The 17,953-nt window shown below is 33.6% G+C and overlaps 1 protein-coding gene across 1 annotated transcript in view; it reads left to right on the top strand.

Moving 5' to 3' along the window:
• The window catches only part of Cad99C (cadherin 99C), a 177,002-nt gene that overhangs the window by 148,789 nt on the left and 10,260 nt on the right, over positions 1-17,953 (top strand). The window contains exons 3-21 of the mRNA XM_088257452.1: positions 1,696-1,798; positions 3,221-3,286; positions 3,960-4,138; positions 4,553-4,675; positions 5,565-5,828; positions 6,675-6,824; positions 6,947-7,165; positions 7,628-7,822; positions 7,902-8,039; positions 8,537-8,686; positions 9,322-9,639; positions 10,358-10,498; positions 10,783-10,912; positions 11,787-11,947; positions 12,873-13,046; positions 14,179-14,388; positions 15,314-15,562; positions 15,986-16,081; positions 17,367-17,520. Of these exons, the coding sequence (XP_088113578.1) occupies positions 1,711-1,798; positions 3,221-3,286; positions 3,960-4,138; positions 4,553-4,675; positions 5,565-5,828; positions 6,675-6,824; positions 6,947-7,165; positions 7,628-7,822; positions 7,902-8,039; positions 8,537-8,686; positions 9,322-9,639; positions 10,358-10,498; positions 10,783-10,912; positions 11,787-11,947; positions 12,873-13,046; positions 14,179-14,388; positions 15,314-15,562; positions 15,986-16,081; positions 17,367-17,520 (3,205 nt within the window). The 5' untranslated portion in view covers positions 1,696-1,710. The remainder of the gene's footprint in view (positions 1-1,695; positions 1,799-3,220; positions 3,287-3,959; positions 4,139-4,552; positions 4,676-5,564; positions 5,829-6,674; positions 6,825-6,946; positions 7,166-7,627; positions 7,823-7,901; positions 8,040-8,536; positions 8,687-9,321; positions 9,640-10,357; positions 10,499-10,782; positions 10,913-11,786; positions 11,948-12,872; positions 13,047-14,178; positions 14,389-15,313; positions 15,563-15,985; positions 16,082-17,366; positions 17,521-17,953) is intronic.

Below are 17,953 nucleotides of genomic sequence, written 5' to 3'. Positions count from 1 at the left end.
AAATACCATTGCTGGTACCCGGTGTGACGTTATTATTATTGCAACATGTTATTATCACCGTAGAGAATGACAATAAATAGGCGCGCACCTACCATTTACCTTCTATCGGAATTTGGTACGGTGATGCAATGAGATATACAGATATATTTTATTGTGGTAAGATTCAGGAAACGCCTTTAATCGTGATCTGTCAATTTCAATTCCATTATTCTTATGTGTCATTATTTAAACTAAGCTACAATTGGGTTGTCGGGTTACACTCTTACAAGAACAAAAATAACCCATAAAAGTAGAATGCCTGTGCGATTTTTGTATTTGAAAAATATATAAATTAATGTAATGAAATACTTTTTTATATTTCAATAGGTGCTTTATTATATTCGTAGTGTCATAATAAAATGAAATACAAGAAATATATTATCTGTCATTGTCGATTTACGTTTATGACAGCCGTCAATTGTAAAATTCAAAAGTATAATTTACTTCTTTCACATTTCTTTATTTTCAATTATAATAAATAATAAATTGAATAAAAAATTAACAATTTATTAACGCCCACCATTTTTTAAAAAACACATTATATTTAAGATTTTACTGATATTCATTTGCGGGACAGCATTTTATAAAATAGTAAAACAACGACTTGTCTCTGTTATCCTTCTGTCGATAAAAACGAAATACAGTTGATAGTCGAATGAAAGTGGAAAAAGTATGTTACGTGTACAATACAATCTGCTTTTGTATGAAAATATTACAATTATAAATACAATACAATACATCCATTTACATATTATTATATTGATTCTATTATTGCATTTCAAAATAACGTATTTTAAGACCTTGAATATATTTTTGGCAACATCAACAGCAAAAAATAAAATAGATTACGGCATTTGTACCATAATTGATTCTGTATAATTTAAACAGTGACTAATTGTTCCGTATTTTTTTATTGCAATAACTTCTCATTTTTTATCTTCGAAAATAGTCATTAACTACTTTTGGTTTGAGCAATTCTTTTTTAAAATTTTAGACTCGAATGTCTCAAACAAATTACAAAATTCAGAAGAAATTTTGGTTAAAATAACATTTGATACAACGTACTCGAGTCATACTGTAAACTAATTGGATCGTGGGAATTTTCAAATCACACAACTTCTTAACGCGAAATTACACACGTTGTGCACATAAAAACTACGAAATTTATTGGCGTATAAATACTGCCAATTATAAAGCATAATTTGCTACGATTTACAGCATTGTTTAGTTTTTCATTCGTCATTTTTGCTGTTTCGATGGGTTCCAGCAGTGCATGTCTGTTTCTGTCTTCAATAAAAAAGTCATATGGTTACTAATTTGCATTTACTGAAAATATCACCATATTAAAATTTAAATATAGTTTTATTTTAGTTTAAGTACCTACTCTGTCAATGAAAAAAAAAAACGCCTTATCCTCAGTCATTAGATACAAAAGCATAAAGAGGAATAGTGCCAAAATAATAAGCGATAATCGGTGCAGAATTATCGGTGGTGTACGTTTTTACCCCAGCTGGATTTTAATTAATTGTAGTCACCAAGACGCTAGGGAATATAAAATAATAATAAAAAACTAAGTACCTATCTATTTATCAACTTTGTGTTAGAAGACTCCTCACTGATAAAACTAATGTTTCTATTTTATTAATTTAATTCCAGGAAGGCAACACTGGAATGTCGGCGAGGGCGGCGACTTCCGCGATGCGGTTGGTAGCTGTGTGCCTGCTGCTCTCGTCTCTTCACATAACAGATGCAAGAGCGGGTAAGCAATATGTTTATACTTCACCTCAATTTTGAAATTCACAAGCGATGTGTTGCCAGTGTGTTTTTTTTTCCCATGCTTCTTTCGGTTTTCCCGCTCTTTTTTTGACAATCTGACATTTGCATAAAAATGCCAATTTATTTTGACAGCGTGCTTAAATTGATTTTAAACGTCACTTTATTATCTTAATTTCCACCAAATCTGACGCACAGGTGAATTGACATTTAATTATAAATAATATGTATTCCTATCTAATCTCTAATCAGAAAATAAAATGTGACAACTTTCATTTTCACTACATTTGATTCGTTTCGTTAATTTATGTGCATACTAATGAAAAATACATTGCAACAGTACAAACACGTTTTTATAGGAAAGAGACACAAAAAAGCATTTCGCATTCAACAATTCTAGCAGTTTTGTTTAGTTTAGCTAATGAATTGCTAGTTTCGCAAGTTATGCAACATTATTGAGTCAATTAAAATAATACAAGACTCCCAATTATTAATTTAATTCCCGTTAATTTTGATTTATCGAAGGCGTTAGGAATTTTATCTCGATAGTAAATATAAGGTAATTTGTAACTGAGTGGGATGTTAAAATCAATTTGATTTCCTCACTTATACCAAATTTCTTACCGTAATACAACAATGTAGAAGATTTTTAATTAAATTCATGTTATTATTAATTAAAATGCATCGGTGGGCGGGTGGAATAAGCAAAGAAATCTTTGGTTTAATTTTTTTCTTCAAATTGGAATGGATCATTGTCAGACGGGATGAATATCTAATTTAACATACTCAACCTATAAAGGATTATATTAGACTTGTTTTGTGTTTATAACAGCAGATATAATCAATATTTTCATTCATCATTTTCTTTTGGAAAATTCGCCTTCGTAAATACGTTGTTTTCGTAAGTTGGTAATGAATGACGTCACAGAAACGATGGACTTATTTTAATATTGGTAACATTGCTAAATTATTGGCGGCTCTATTTGTTGATGTCTATGGTCCACCCTAAACTCATATTTATATAACACAAATGGTAGTATAGTGGTAAACAAACAATCCACACTACATACTACTATTGAGCTCTATAAACCGTAGACAATAAACCATATGACTTCATAAAAAGTTAGATGACAGAAATTTGATGACGTACGCGAACACACGTTTTTCGTTTTATTCAAATATCTAAAGTTTAAACCTTAATATCTCCCTTAGTTCTCTACAGATTTCGATACGAGTGTTATCGATAGTCTTGTTATTTTTCATATTAATTTATTAGCCAATAAACCAACATCGTGACAATAATCTATCGACAGTATGTAGAAACAATGTTGCCAATTTATAAACCAAACCTCTAAAAAAAAACCTATAGATGTTTTAGATAGTGAAATATATAGTTCTTGATTTTCAGGTTTGTGTGAGGTGGAAACTGGCCAATCAAGTATTATCGTGGATATTGAAGAAAGCAGGGGAAATTGTAAGTTTATTATCATTGATTATTCAATTTATTAATTACTTTATTATGTAAAGAATTCTTTGAATTTCTTATATCCAATAAATTTTTATCTAATTAAGTAATGTCAATTTAAATGGATTTATGTTTGTGAAAGTAAACACTTATTTATCACTACTTGGTTTGGTTTAATGTGGCTTGTTACTTGTGCTGTGTATGTCCGCCTCCATAGTGTAATGGTCACCGTACGGAGGTCCCGTGTTCGATTCCCAGGGGCGGAGGTCAAATAAATATTAGTGATGTTTTCACTCTAGTATTTATTCAATATTACCCTGGACTGATACCTAAAGCGGAGGGCTGATCACCTTTCCTTCATGTGTTAACAATCAAGATAACACTGCGTTTATATGATGCAGTGCCCTATGCACCATCGGGTGTGGATAAGGGTTTGAAGAAGAAGAACTATTTCCTTTACCCTACTACTCCTTTACTTACATCATCCGTATCTCTTCAATTATATTCCAATCCATAATTTAAAAAAAAAAACTGGAATGCGGTTCTGATCATCTTGCCTGTATATGATCAGCTATTGAGTTAACACACACAAATGTCGATCAATATAGTGCCTTACGTACCACTTGGATGTGGAACTGTGCCGAATGACAAATATCCTTTAAAAATCACTTGCGTTTTTCAGATATTGGTCAGACTACGATACCAGCAGAATTACCAATAGAAGGAGATCCGCAGTCCGATATAGTTCTCGATCTAGTATTTCCTAAAGGAAATCCACTATTCGTTTTAAATGGAAAGAAGTTGCAATTATTACAACCTCTTGACAGAGACGCTGACAACCTTTCTCACATTGTGTTTCAGGTAACTATGCATTCATGATTATTCACCCTTTCCAACAGAATATCATACCATACAAACATAATTGTTTTGTCCATTAAATCATACATATTAGCAGTATACAAAAATGGGACTCTATTTAACAAACCGCCTCAGTAGTGTAGTGGTCAGCATGCTCGGCTACTGTTCCGGAGGTCGCGGGTTCGATTCCCAGGGGGGTCAAATAAATTAAAGTGATTTTTGCACTCTAATATTTATTCAATATTACCCTGGACTGGGACCTGAAGCGGAGAGCTGATGATCTTTCCTTCATGTGTTAACGATTAAGGTAACATGCGTTTATATGATGCAGTGCCCTATGCACCATTGGGGTGCGGATGAGGTTTTGAAGATTAAGATTTAACAAACATGTCATAATGTATTTTTTTATAATTTCAGCTGACCTGTGTGGTAAAAAGCACCAGAAAAAAACGAACAGTCCCTGTTATAGTAAGGGTGTCTGATATAAATGACAATTCACCTGTATTTATCAACACCCCCTACGAAACTACAGTTTCAGAGGTAAGATAATCCCTTAAACTTGATTTGTTTGAAATCCCCTAGATAATAGAAATACCCTTAATTGTATAAATGGTTTTAAAAGTAGATTTATCAAAAGTTAAACACTTAAATTGTCATTTGTCAACTGTTTGCTTTTAAGACTGTTACTTCACATATTTTTAAGACCATTTATGCTTCTATTTTAGTAAAATATTGAATGTTTTAATAGGTAAACTTTAAAACGTTTCGATAGTAATAAGTAAAACTAATTTAATATATTTGTATCGTATTTGGCTACCATGTGACAAAGTTAAGATTAAGTGGTAACTCGCGATCTGGATGATTCAGTATACGTTCGGCTGTGCAAGACGCCGGTCGTGTCTGCGCACAATTTAAAAAATATATATAAGTATACATTGGAATTCGATATTTGACTTTTTTTAGAATATACATTGAAAAAGTATTTTCATAATTTTTTTAACCCCTTACCTTTCAATAACTCTTCTTCTCAAAATCATATATTTAACCGCCCTACGTTTGGGTTATTTTCAGGCATATGTTTTATTTACAAGCGAAAAAATTATAACGTTTGTTGTCACAAAATATTGTCAGGTATGAAACCTGACAAAAATTTGTCATTGTATCCGGTACGCATTGAATATTTTTGGAACAGATATCTTTTCTCATGCGCTTAGGTCATACGGTTTAGTGCGGAATGGTGAAGAAAAAATGCGCATATCACAAACGTTCGTATGTGTAGTTAATTTGTATGTGTAATTCAATTACGTCAAATGTTACCTGGGTTTAAAGAAAATTAAGTAGTGATTTATCGTATATTAAGCCTTAAAGAAATATCATAAGTTTTTGTTTGTTTGTATTTTTATTTGAATGTATGTATTTTTTACTTCAGCTCACTCCAATCGGAACGACTATCTTCCAAAACATCAAAGCGGTTGACGCAGATGCGGGAGTCAACGGTCTGGCTGAGTATTTCATTGTCGAGGGAGACGGAAAAAGACTGGGGATAGACTCTGGGATTGGGAACGACAGGATCACAACTGCCGATGGCTACGGATACTTCGCCATCAATCTTCCACACCAGGGTCAAGTCACCGTCAACAGAACCCTGGACTATGAGAGGACGCAGAGATATCTCGTAACGATTGTCGCATCTGTAAGTTAACATCGACTTAACCCTCACTGGTCCAATGTCGAATCTCATTCGACATCGATTTTTTGCTCTTAGGTCTCATGTCGGATATTATTCGACATTTTTTTCATCGTTAGTATTATTCATTTAAATTCCAAGCTTACATTTTTGTCACTCTGCATTGCGTATCTATTACAGCAGAAAGTGGAGCAGAGAACAACATATTTTTTTCAATTGGAATGTAACTGTCTACCTAGATTTTATTTTTAATTTTGGGGGACCGGAAAGGGTTAAGAATCTTATTTGTTTGAAATAGCTTTTGTAATTGTGATATTTTTTACTTTATCGTGTCCCCCGGACATTAGCGATCATCATAGATTGCCTCTCTAACCTGTGCTTTTTGTAACAGCTTCTGGATTCCTCTGATCCCAGTGCGGTTGCGAACGCTCCCAATCCAGGACAATTGCCTTCTACCAATCCATCTTTTCCTTCCTTCTTTCCAAATTATCATTTGCCAAATATACTATCTTAGTAATTCTCTCACTATCCATGCCACCTTAATTAATTTTTCTTAGTCTTTTCAATTATCTCTAGTTCAGCATTACATTTTCTGATATCTCCATTTTAATTTTTTTTTTAACATTCCTCTGAGGGAACGCTTTTTGACAGCGTTCGCTCTGCTTTCATTCTTCTTTTGCCAATTCCATGTTTCACTTCCATACATCAGTAGCGGTACTAGCACCCCGTTGTGAACTGCCAGTTAAGCTTCCATGGAGATATTTTTATTTGCAATCACTTTATTCAAAGCATAATTTATTCTTTATCAAGCATTCACGGGAATTTTGTAAAATAATAAATAAAAATTTGCAGGATCGAGCGAGGAATGCTTCGGAGAGATATTCCAGCACCACAACCTTAACAGTCAACATTAAGGATGATGATGACCAGGATCCTTCATTCATATACCAAGGATGTATGCTCCACGATGGTGCCTGCATAAATCCGGAGTATTCTTCATTTGTAAGTGTTCTTAGTATTACATACCACTCCGGATCACTTGTAATCTAAGATCAAGAAATGGATTGTGATCTACATATTTAATAAATTTTATTTCTCAATGGTAATGATGAATTGTCTCTCAGGTATCCAGTGGAATACTCGCAGGCACTCTCAATATACTCCCGGAGAAGATCCAAGCCATCGACATGGACACCATCAACTCTCCGATTCGCTACAGCTTCCAGAAAGGAAATCCGGCTTCCTACAACGAGTACTTTGAAATCAATCCATCCACCGGGTCCGTGAGGCAGATCAAGGCTGCAGACACAACTGTTGCCAAGAAATTTGACTTGGTCATCAAGGTAATACTGATCTTTCTTCATCTTGTGAGACTACAATTGTTAACCACTTAAGGAGGCTATTGGATGCGAAAATTCCCACACCATAACTCTGGCAAACTTTACCTGCAAAAAAGACCACTCCCGAGTAAACTCAAGTGAAAATAAATACAATTTATGGTATGTGGAAGCGGGGTAAGGGGAAAATATTTGTCGAGAGTTTCGGTACTACTGTAAGCCTTTGTGCTGATCCACGCTTCAGAATTTACCACATCAAAAGACAATTTTGATGATATACGCTTTTTTATATTATTAGATTTTTATTCAGGATACCTATATTCAGTTAGTAAAATTCTTTATTTAAAAAAAAAAATGTGTTTTTTGTGGTTAGATCAATAGATCTTTATCTCAATTTGAAACATCTGTTTCTGTAATCGATTTTGTTAGTCAAAATTTATTTTGAAAGAAATCTGTTTTATTTTCTAGGCTGAAGAGATTTCTGACTCTAAGAGATTCACAACAGCTAAACTTACTGTCGTCATAAAGCCAGTTGATGCCAACCCTCCTGTCTTGATATCTTCATCATCCAAAGGTCACGTCGATGAAAATGTTCCTATTGGATCTAAGGTCTTTGACCACAATGGAAAACCACTTCAACTCACAGTCACCGATGATGACTTGGTAAGGTTTCAAACTTTAAACAAAAGTGAAGTGATATTTGATAATAATTATGTTCTAATTATTGTTTCTCTTGTCAAAGGGCCCCAATGATGTGAAGCCGGTTTATACCTTTGAACTTACAACAAATTACTTCCAAGTAGATAAAAATGGTATTTTGGTTGTGAACGAAGAAAATCTGGACCGGGATCCTCCAAGCCCAGGAACTTATCGATTCCAAGTAAGTTCCCTTATTTTAAGTACTTGTTCTTCATTACATTAAAGCTTACTATGGGGCCTATTCTGTAAAACTGGATAGCAATTATTTTTAACATAACGAAAAGCAGTTCAAAAATGCATGACTGTTATTATAAATAGTTTATTCAACTTTTATTTTATTTGACCAGTGAACGGGCTTCGCATTACGGACATTATCATCAATCTGATGATGTCAGCAATGACAAATCCCGGTCGCTGGCCTAGTAAAAAAACGGAAAAAAAACTATATGGTTGGTGTTTTATTATACATGGAGAAAATAATTATTGACTTTCTCAAAAATTCTACTCATCATTGAAAATTTTACTTAACATAATTAAATAAGCTATATTCACGTTGATTTTAAACAAATGGGATACAGTATGATAGTAATTTACTATAAAAATGATAGTTACAATGACCGTTTGAGAAATATTGAATATTCTGTTTATATTCTGATGTCTTTGTGTGTTTTTTTGCAGGTGGTGGCAAGAGAATCAAACGGGCAGGGCGCGTCCGCGCCCTTGTCGCTGGAAGTGTCACTTGATGATGTAAATGACAACGCCCCAGTATTGGTGCCACTGCCCCATGTAAAAGTACCCGCGGGAGAAGGAAGAAGACATGTTGTAAAGGTAACGCCTTTTCAAAAATCGGGTTTTAAATTCATTGAACATTTAAAGTGTATTTTTAAATTCTAATGATTAAAAAAAGGATGGAAGTATGGAAAAGGATGGAAGTCAAAAATGCAATCGCTCAAACGAAAATTTGGCAAAATGATGTATGTTAGATGTTTAAATAGTGAAATAAGGAAAAAAACGCAAGGCTAAATTGTCAATAAAATTAAGAAACGTGTGTCGAGATGGTTTGGATATGTGGAAAGAATAAAAGAGTAGAGAATGATATGAGGAGAATATACTTGAAAATAGAAGCAAAGGAAGACCAAAAAAAGGTTTGCACAATTAAGTACTTGATCGTGCGAACATATTTGATGATGAAAAAGTCAATAGTCGGAATAATCGGAGGTTATGTATGAGGAGATTTATGAATATGGAAGAGGCAAAGAATATTTGCACAGACAGGGGATGTAATATTCTAGCCTGCTTTGCTGTACTTAACTCTCCTATAAACCAAGCCAATATTGACGATATCAGGGAAACAATTGAGGAGTTCATTTGTGGTTTCAAATTTATTTTGTTTATTGCACAAACCTGGTCACTTCTCTCCATTTTAAATATAAAAAAATAATAATCTTGGTAATTTTTCTTAGGTCGAAGCGACGGACAATGATTCGGGGGTAAACGCAGTTCTAAAATACAGCATCTACCACGTTTCCAATAATGGGGCCAGCAAATTCAAGATAGATCCTCAAAGCGGTGTCATCGAGACCGTGGGCAAGCTGGACGCTGGGGAGCAGTACAGCATAACGGTACAAGCACAAGACGTTGGGGGGCTAGCATCGCAGGGCATAGTAGAGGTCAGCGTGACCCCGGGGCCGAACACCAGGCCCCCGATATTTGAACGCAATATTTACGACGTTCAAGTCTCGGAAGGAGCGAGCATTAATTCCACGGTTACCACCTTGAGCGTAAGTCAAATTGTATATTTTTATATATTTTTTTTAATTGATTCAGCAGTCACTTTGTGATTGTTGATATTTTTATATCTATTATAAATTTTAAGTTAACTTGCCACATAAATTATGATACTCTTCTTTACATCATCAAGTTGTTTAGTATAACGTTAAATGCTTTCATATAATATGATACAGTTAAAAATCATCAATTCGTAATTAAATAAAAATTCTAATACTAAAAAAAAATTGTATTTAAATATTTTTTAATTTGGATATTTTTGTTTCCACAATATAACGAAGCGTGAAAGAAAGTTTTTATCAATATATATTTTTTTCTTTCTTTTTTGTCATTGTTGACTGATCTTACGATTTTTATAATTTTTTCACAAATTTATTTCTAATTATAAATCGTTAGGAGGGACCAGAACTTCAAAATATTTTTCGAATTATGGCATTAGAATGATTGATATTTTATTCTAATTCATAGTGTTTATTAAATTGATTTTATTTTTAAATGTTTCTATCCAGATGTTGATAGAACTAGGTTCTATATACATATAAAGTACCCATTTTTTATTTATGTATTTTGGCATACTGTATTCTGAAGACTTTTATTGTCTGCCTTAAAGATTGTTCTATGATGTCATGAAGAAAAAGATCTTGAAAATTCATTAACATTTTTTAGTATTTTATGTAATCGAGAGAAATTAAATGAGTTTGTTTTTTTTAGGCGATAGATCCGGAAAATGACCCCATTACTTATTCAATTATATCAGGAAATGATTTGAGACAATTCACGATTGGAACCAATAATGGCATTATAACTGTCATCAGGAAACTGGACAGAGAAGATTTGACTAGCTATCAACTGGTAAGGATTCCTAAATAATAAATTCCCATTTTATTGATAATATTTTTTTATAAACTATTTTTATATTGAGTGCTGAGAGTCAAATTTTCGACTTTATAATCTTAGTACAAAATTAGGCAGAGTAAAATTTTTGACTATGGCGTTAGTGACATCTGTTTCACTTTGATATAATGTTTTTGTAATTTGCAGGTGTTTTCTCTCAATTATTTTAAAAACAAAAGAATGTGTAGTAAATTGGGACACTCAATAGTTCTTTTTATATATAAAGTTACCTCTAATTTCAGCTTGTAAGAGCAGAAGATGCCGGAAAGCTTTCAACGACAGCGACTGTAAATGTTAAAGTTACCGATATCAACGACAAAAATCCAGAATTTACGGAAAGCGACGTGCCGTATAGTTTCAAAGTGAAAGAAGGTAATTATGAAAATACGTTTTGTGAAAGATACATACCCATTTATATAAATGATGAATATTAAATGTTATATTTTTTAAGGCCTATTTAAAACATATTCTTACTATTTATTATTAACACAACTACCACATAAATGTAGTGCCTAAAATGGAAATCTTTTCATTGGAAAGTAGCTGTGGTATCAAAATTTATATTGCATACATTGATTGTGTATTTTGCATTCATATTTTCAACAGCGTTTTTGTATTGAAAAAATAAGTTCATCTTTGAAATTTGATGTTGTTTTGAAAATATGTGTCGGGTTGTGGTCCCGTGGTAAGTGTCGTGGACTCTCAAGTCAGAGTTTCTCGGTTTGAACCCACTCTACCACAATTTAATACCTATTTCTAATAATGAGCCACATAGGCTCACAGAAATAGTATGAAATTGAAATATTTGTGTAAATAATAAAGACACAAATATTATTTCTAAATATTATACTCAATTAAAAAAAAATACATATTGAGAAGTAAGGAGTTAAAAAAACATTTATATTTTTACAATATGTATATTCTAAATAACAAAATACATAATACCAATATACATTCTAGTAAAAAATTAAGCGTGAACCGACGTCCGGCTCTCAGCGCTGCCGGATGTTAACTGAATTCTATTATTGAGAGTTAGGCCTTAAGATCTATTGTGAAATGTGTTTTGATGCATTAGTATCGTTATCAAACACGTTAAACACGATAGGTTTTAAGAAAAATGGTAATTACTATGTATAATTTAAATTTAAAATGGATAGATTAAAATGGACAAAGTTGCTTCCAAATCAATTGATCAAATTAGTAGCTTTTTATTATAAAAATTAAATGTGTGTTTTTTTTCTTTCAGGAATGTCGAATGCAATAATTGGAAAAGTGCATGCCACCGATCTGGATGATGGCATCAATGCGCAAGTGACATACTTCATCCCGGGGAATATTCCTTTCAAAATAAACAACCAATCTGGGGAAATCACTACCAAGACCGCCCTTGACTATGAAACCAAAAATGTAAGTATATTCTCTTCTTCTCCTTCTTTTTCCTCCATGTTCACTCCCTAGGTGGAGCATATGGCCATTACAAACTGTCACCATCCTGTTTCTTACCATTTTTTGGCCTCTTCCCATGTCAGTCTAGCATAAATCAAACAAAGAAATAGGGAATCAAACCCGGGACCGTTGCTAAACGTGCTAATAATTTTCAAAATGAATCTTAAAATTATGTTTTTTCTTTCTTAAAAAATCCTTATTACAATCCGCATAGTGTTTTAAAATTTTCTTGTAATTATTAATAATTACACCCCTATAAAATACAACCTGTTTCTGTAAATATAACATATAGGGCTGTAATTTCTTAACTAGTTTTACTTAACTTCTGTACTTAGTAGGGCAGTGTTTTCCCAAAATATAACATTTAATAGAATAAAATAGTAACTTTGTAATTTTTCCACATGAATTTTATTTGACCAGCAACCGACATCATCAGACTGGTGTGAGGCTAGACAATTCTATGTTGTATACACAACATGGCAGGAGTTGAAAATCATGATTTTATATCGAAACCGATTGCTGATCATAAAAATTCACGTGGAAAAAATTACATACCTGTTATTTTATTTTATAAAATGCAGCTTCACAATGGCACGATCAGGTATGCCAAATACTTGAAAGTGGTCAGGTTAGGAGTCGTAAAAGTCGGCAGGTGTGTATGAGGAGATGCATGAACGTGGAATAGGTGAAGAATGTTTGCAAAGACAGAGTGGTGTGGCGTTCTATTCTCTCTGCCTACCCCTGCGGAGAAGCGGCCTGATGGTTAGTTAGTTAGTTAGTTTAGTTCCACCAAGAAATGTCAGTACAAAACTTATACTATAACATTTAAATTAATAATGGCATTCCACTTTATAATAAGCTGTTTATTTACTATTTGACATTCCAGGAATACTCATTTGTTGTGACTGCGAAAGATGGCGCTCCAGAACCTCGTCTTGGTACCGCCACAGTCACAGTTCAAGTCCAGGATGTCCCGGATGAAGTCCCGTACTTCAAGAAGACTTCCCAGAGGGTGGCTGTCCCGGAGAATATTGCTGATTTCCTGGTCACCCAAGTTACTGTTAGTATAGACAAAGTGTTGTCAAACCATTTTTCTTTTTTTAAAGTGTTTTTTAGAAGTCATAGAACTAAGCTTACTTTGGCAATATATCTCTTATGATTTCTTTCAATTAAACTTACCTTAGTATTAATATATGGTATCTTACATTTTCTAAGAAATAAGATTACCTTAGCAATAATATCTCTTATACTTTCTTAAAACTAAGGTCATCTTGCAGTAATATCTCTTATACTTTTTAAGAACTAACATTACCTTAGCAGTAATATCTCTTCTATTTTTTTAGAACTAAGGTTACCTTAGCAATATGTAATATATCTTTACTTTTTTAGAATTAAGCTTATCTTAGCAGTAATATCCCTTATGGTTTCTAGAACTTAGTTTATCTTAGCAGTTATATCTCTTATCTACTTTCTTACTATGCAATGTTATTTAGTAAGAAGATTTGTCTGCGGTAATATTTGGACATCAGAATACTGATATATGGAAACCATATAAACACCATGTAGGGACACACAGAGTCCATAGGGTTATTTTTATGGAGTGTGATTTTACATACGGATACCATGCTGACACTTTGTTGTCACACACAGCGTCCATAGGGTGATTTTGATGGACGGTGATTATTTGTATGGAAACCATATAGAAAACATGTGATCACGCACAGCGTCCATAGGGTTAATTTTATGGACTGTGATTTTAAATGCGGATACCATGCTGACACCATGTAGGCACACACGGCGTCCATAGGGGATTTTGATGGACGGTAATTATTTATATGGAAACCATATAGACACCATGTAGTCACACACAGCGTCCATAGGGTTATTTTTATGGAATGTGATTTTACATACGGATACCATGCTGACACCTTGTAGGCACATACAGCGTCTATAGGGTGATTTTGATGGACGGTAATTATTTGTATGGAAACCATATAGACACCAGTTCTTCTTTTTTGTTTTGGGATTACAAGATAAGTAATATGTGAACTAAATAAAATTTGAAATGGGACAATAGATCAAATGAGATATCTTACAAATCTTTTTATCTCTTAATTTAAAAGCAGAATAGATACAAGATGTATTTTCTTTATTGTTTTGAAATATAGATCACATTTATTTTTCTGCTATAGGCCGATGATCCAGACACCTTTAAGGAGGTAACGTACATCATTAAGCAAGGCAATACGGAGATGTTTTCCATCGATAGAAAAACTGGGGTGGTCAAAACGATCAGCGGGTTGGACTACGAACGAGAGAACATGTATATATTGATTATTGGAACTGAAGAAAATGATTCCATGACTGAGGGATCCATCACCAAAGTAACTGTGGATGTAGAGGTAAATATATTGTTAAATATATTTAAAAAATTAAAAAATATTATGGCGCTTCTCTGTAAGGGTAGGCTGAGAGAATAGAGTGCCACACCACTCTGTCTTTGCAAACAATATATTTTTATTTACAGCAAGACAGGCACCGTGGCGTAGTTTAGTAAGCGCTTGACTGCAAAACTGGCATCGCGGGTTCGGTTCCCACCAATTGCTAAAGGAATTTAAGAAAGATTAGTTTTCAATTGGTCTGGGTGTTTGTGATGTATTTTTCACATTTACCTTCCCTATCGTTACTATCTTACTTGCAGACAAGCCTCTTAAAGTAGGAGCTTTGCGGGTTATTATTATTTATTTTAATTGAGTGATTTATAGCTGACCTGATGGTTATTCCGAAACCGGTAACCGTGAAGTAGAGTTTTTAAGTGCATTACATAAAGTGAATTCGTCCGCCTCTGTGGTGTAATGGTCAGCGTGTTAAGCTACCGTGCTGGAGGTCCCGGGTTCAATTCCCAGGGGGGTGAAAATAAATATTGGTGATTTTACACTGTAATATTTATTTAATATTAACCTGGACTGGTTCCTGAAGCGCAAGAGTGATCACCTTGCCTCCATGTAAGTAATGATCAGGAAAACATTGCGTCTATTCAATTCAGTGCCCAATGCACCATTGGGTGCGGATAAGGGTTATAAGTAAGTAAGTAACATAAAGCGAATGATGAATGATAAGAAAAGTCTTATATTACCACACCACAAAGTTAACAATGCTTTTCACCAGTTGCCAGTTTATCCCGGGCAAGGAGTTTGTGTTGCATTGATGAGTCCGAGTGCTGCTCGGGCAAATCGTTTTCCAACTTGGTAGTATTGATTTGCCCGAGCCAAATATATTTATGTATTTGTTTTTATTGACTAACTTGAGATTGTTACTCTTTTTTAGGATCGTAATGACCTGCCTCCCACGTTTACGACTGTACCGCGCCCTATTACGTTAGATGACGAGGTGCCGATTGGAGCTACGGTAACAACGATGGTAGCCACCGATAGTGATGGGACATCTCCCAACAACAAGGTCCGCTACCAACTTGTCGGAAGGGACATGTCCGAAAAGTACTTCCAGATTGATCCGGATACCGGAGTGCTGAGAATCCGGGACGATCTTAGGAAGGAAATAAGTAGTGAATATCAGGTAAGATCATTATTTAGATTATTATTATGGTCCAAGTAATTAATACACGCATTATTCATATAAAATGACCATTTTTACAATGTCTGGGCATTATTCACTATTTTCCACATATTCTGGTGTTATTCACTATGCCTGAAGATTATTCTTAACACATTGTTGTCGGGCAGTTTTTTCATCATCCCCAACCCTAATTATACTCAGACAATCCGTCCAACCCTTAGTATACTAGTCACAAGTAACTGTTAACCCAACTCCCAATCCCAATCTGTACTATGTCTTTTGGCATCTCTCGCCCTTCACCAAAAGTAAACAAATAGAACGCTTATAAGCGTGTCCCATTCTCTACCAACATTCTCTACAATATTAAATTTAAGACTTAAATTCACTGCTTTTTTTTGTAACCGAGTGTATTTTTGTTCCCAGGTGGATATTCAAGCGTACGATTTGGGAGAGCCACAACTGTCAAGTATGAGCACCCTTAATGTCTACGTGAGACATGTCGCTACAGTACCTCCAGAGGTAAACTCACAATTCAGTACCTAATTAATTGATACATACACTGCATTTACAAATATGTAGTACTTTCTTTCTTAAGAGTCCTGAATCAAAATGTAAAAAAAAAAATGTATTTATTATTACCGTAGAACAGAGCTACTTGAACTTTGATGTGTTACTTGAGCCCAGTACAAAAAAAATATTTAGATCTGTATTTGGTCTACAATAATGAACGTATCGACATGATTCATTGTTTCCCTGACAGGTGACACTTATACGTTCATTATTGTAGACCAAATACAGATTAATTTTTTTTTGTACTGGGCTCAAGTAACACATCAAAGTTCAAGTAACCTTGTTCTACGGTACTTAAATCAATAGATAAACCATAAAAGAATATGTTTACAAAGTGATTGAGGCCAATTCGAAATATTTTCAAAAACATAAAACTGAAGGCATACGAGCATCGAGGCAGATATATGTACAAACGCTCGCCTTGTTATTATAAACTTTAAAACACATTTTCTCTAGTTTTTATTTTCACAATGTTCTAAATTGGCGGATGTGATAGCTAAAATACTAAATGACTGTTTGATTGATTTTTTTGTAAACTTTAGTATAAAATTTTCTTCCAAGTAAAGTAAAAAAAAATGGTTAAAACATTTATTTAAATAATTTTTATAGCGCCTTAAAGTGAATTAAAACCCGCCCAAAAAAATATTTCTTATTCCGTTTTTGCCTCTTTTTTAGTTGACCTAGAAGAAAAATATATATAATTAATAAATCCTTTATTTGAATACTGCAGCGATAAGACGTCCGTGAAATATGCTTAGAAATCTGTTATATGTATTTTTTTATTCTTCAAATTTTTTTTGTATTCATCAAACATATCATAGTCGTACAGGAGAAAGTGACCAACTAACAAAACGTAAAATGTTCAGGAGGGTAATTTAAGTCACTTTTGCTTGGCAAGAAAATAAACATCAATGCAGTTAGTCATTTTTACCAAGTCAATATAGTCATTATCCTTCCAAGTTTAAAATCCTTTGGGATTTTTTCAGGGCAATATTAAACTACAATAGTAAGATATCATCAAATGGTCAATGATCACTTTGTTGTAAAAAATGCACTTGGTCACTTTCTCCTGTATGACTATGATGTATAAAACCATGCTTCAAAATTCAATAACTTCATTTCTTTCTTCCCCTACTAAAAAAAAAACCCACAAAAATGCTGTTTTACGATATTCTTATTCAGGACATCCCCTTATTCAATGTTTCCAATCCCAATGATCCCTATTTATTTGTAGATCGGGTTGAGCTTTGCTGATACATCATACACGGAAGAAGTTCCCGAAAACGCTACGGCACACACACTTCTTAAAACCATCATTATTATAAACCAGAGAGCACACAGCGAGAACATACCTCTCAAGTGTGAAATCACCAAAGGCAATGAAGAAGGTACAGTATTTAAAAAAAATTAACATGAGCTTTGAAATAAAGGTTATTTATTGATGTGACTTGTTTTTGGTATTGAATAATAAGTTCACAAGAGGTTGCAATCACAAGAAAACGCAATGTGAAATATTTTGAGTGTGTCCAAACTTTTGTTCACAAATGCTGTATTTGCTCCACTTAGGTTTGTTAGTTATATGTTTGAAGATTTATCTCAGCATAGATGAAGAAGAATATAGAAATCTGTGCATTTACAGGGCTTACGGACTGTTATTGGCTTGTTTAAGTTATCACACTGTTTAATGTGTAACATTCGCTTTTTTACCTATGATTGACAACCACATTTTATCACAATTTCCCAAAATTTAAGCGATGTCGTTGTTAATCATAGGTATTCTACCCATTTTTCAATTGAAGCATAAATACAAATTCTGTAAAT

Source organism: Brachycentrus maculatus, unplaced genomic scaffold (genome assembly GCF_059751285.1).
Source record: "Brachycentrus maculatus isolate JH-2025_06_01 unplaced genomic scaffold, ASM5975128v1 h1tg000081l, whole genome shotgun sequence".
Lineage (NCBI taxonomy): Eukaryota > Metazoa > Arthropoda > Insecta > Trichoptera > Brachycentridae > Brachycentrus > Brachycentrus maculatus.
This window is presented reverse-complemented; position numbering and strand designations above follow the sequence as displayed.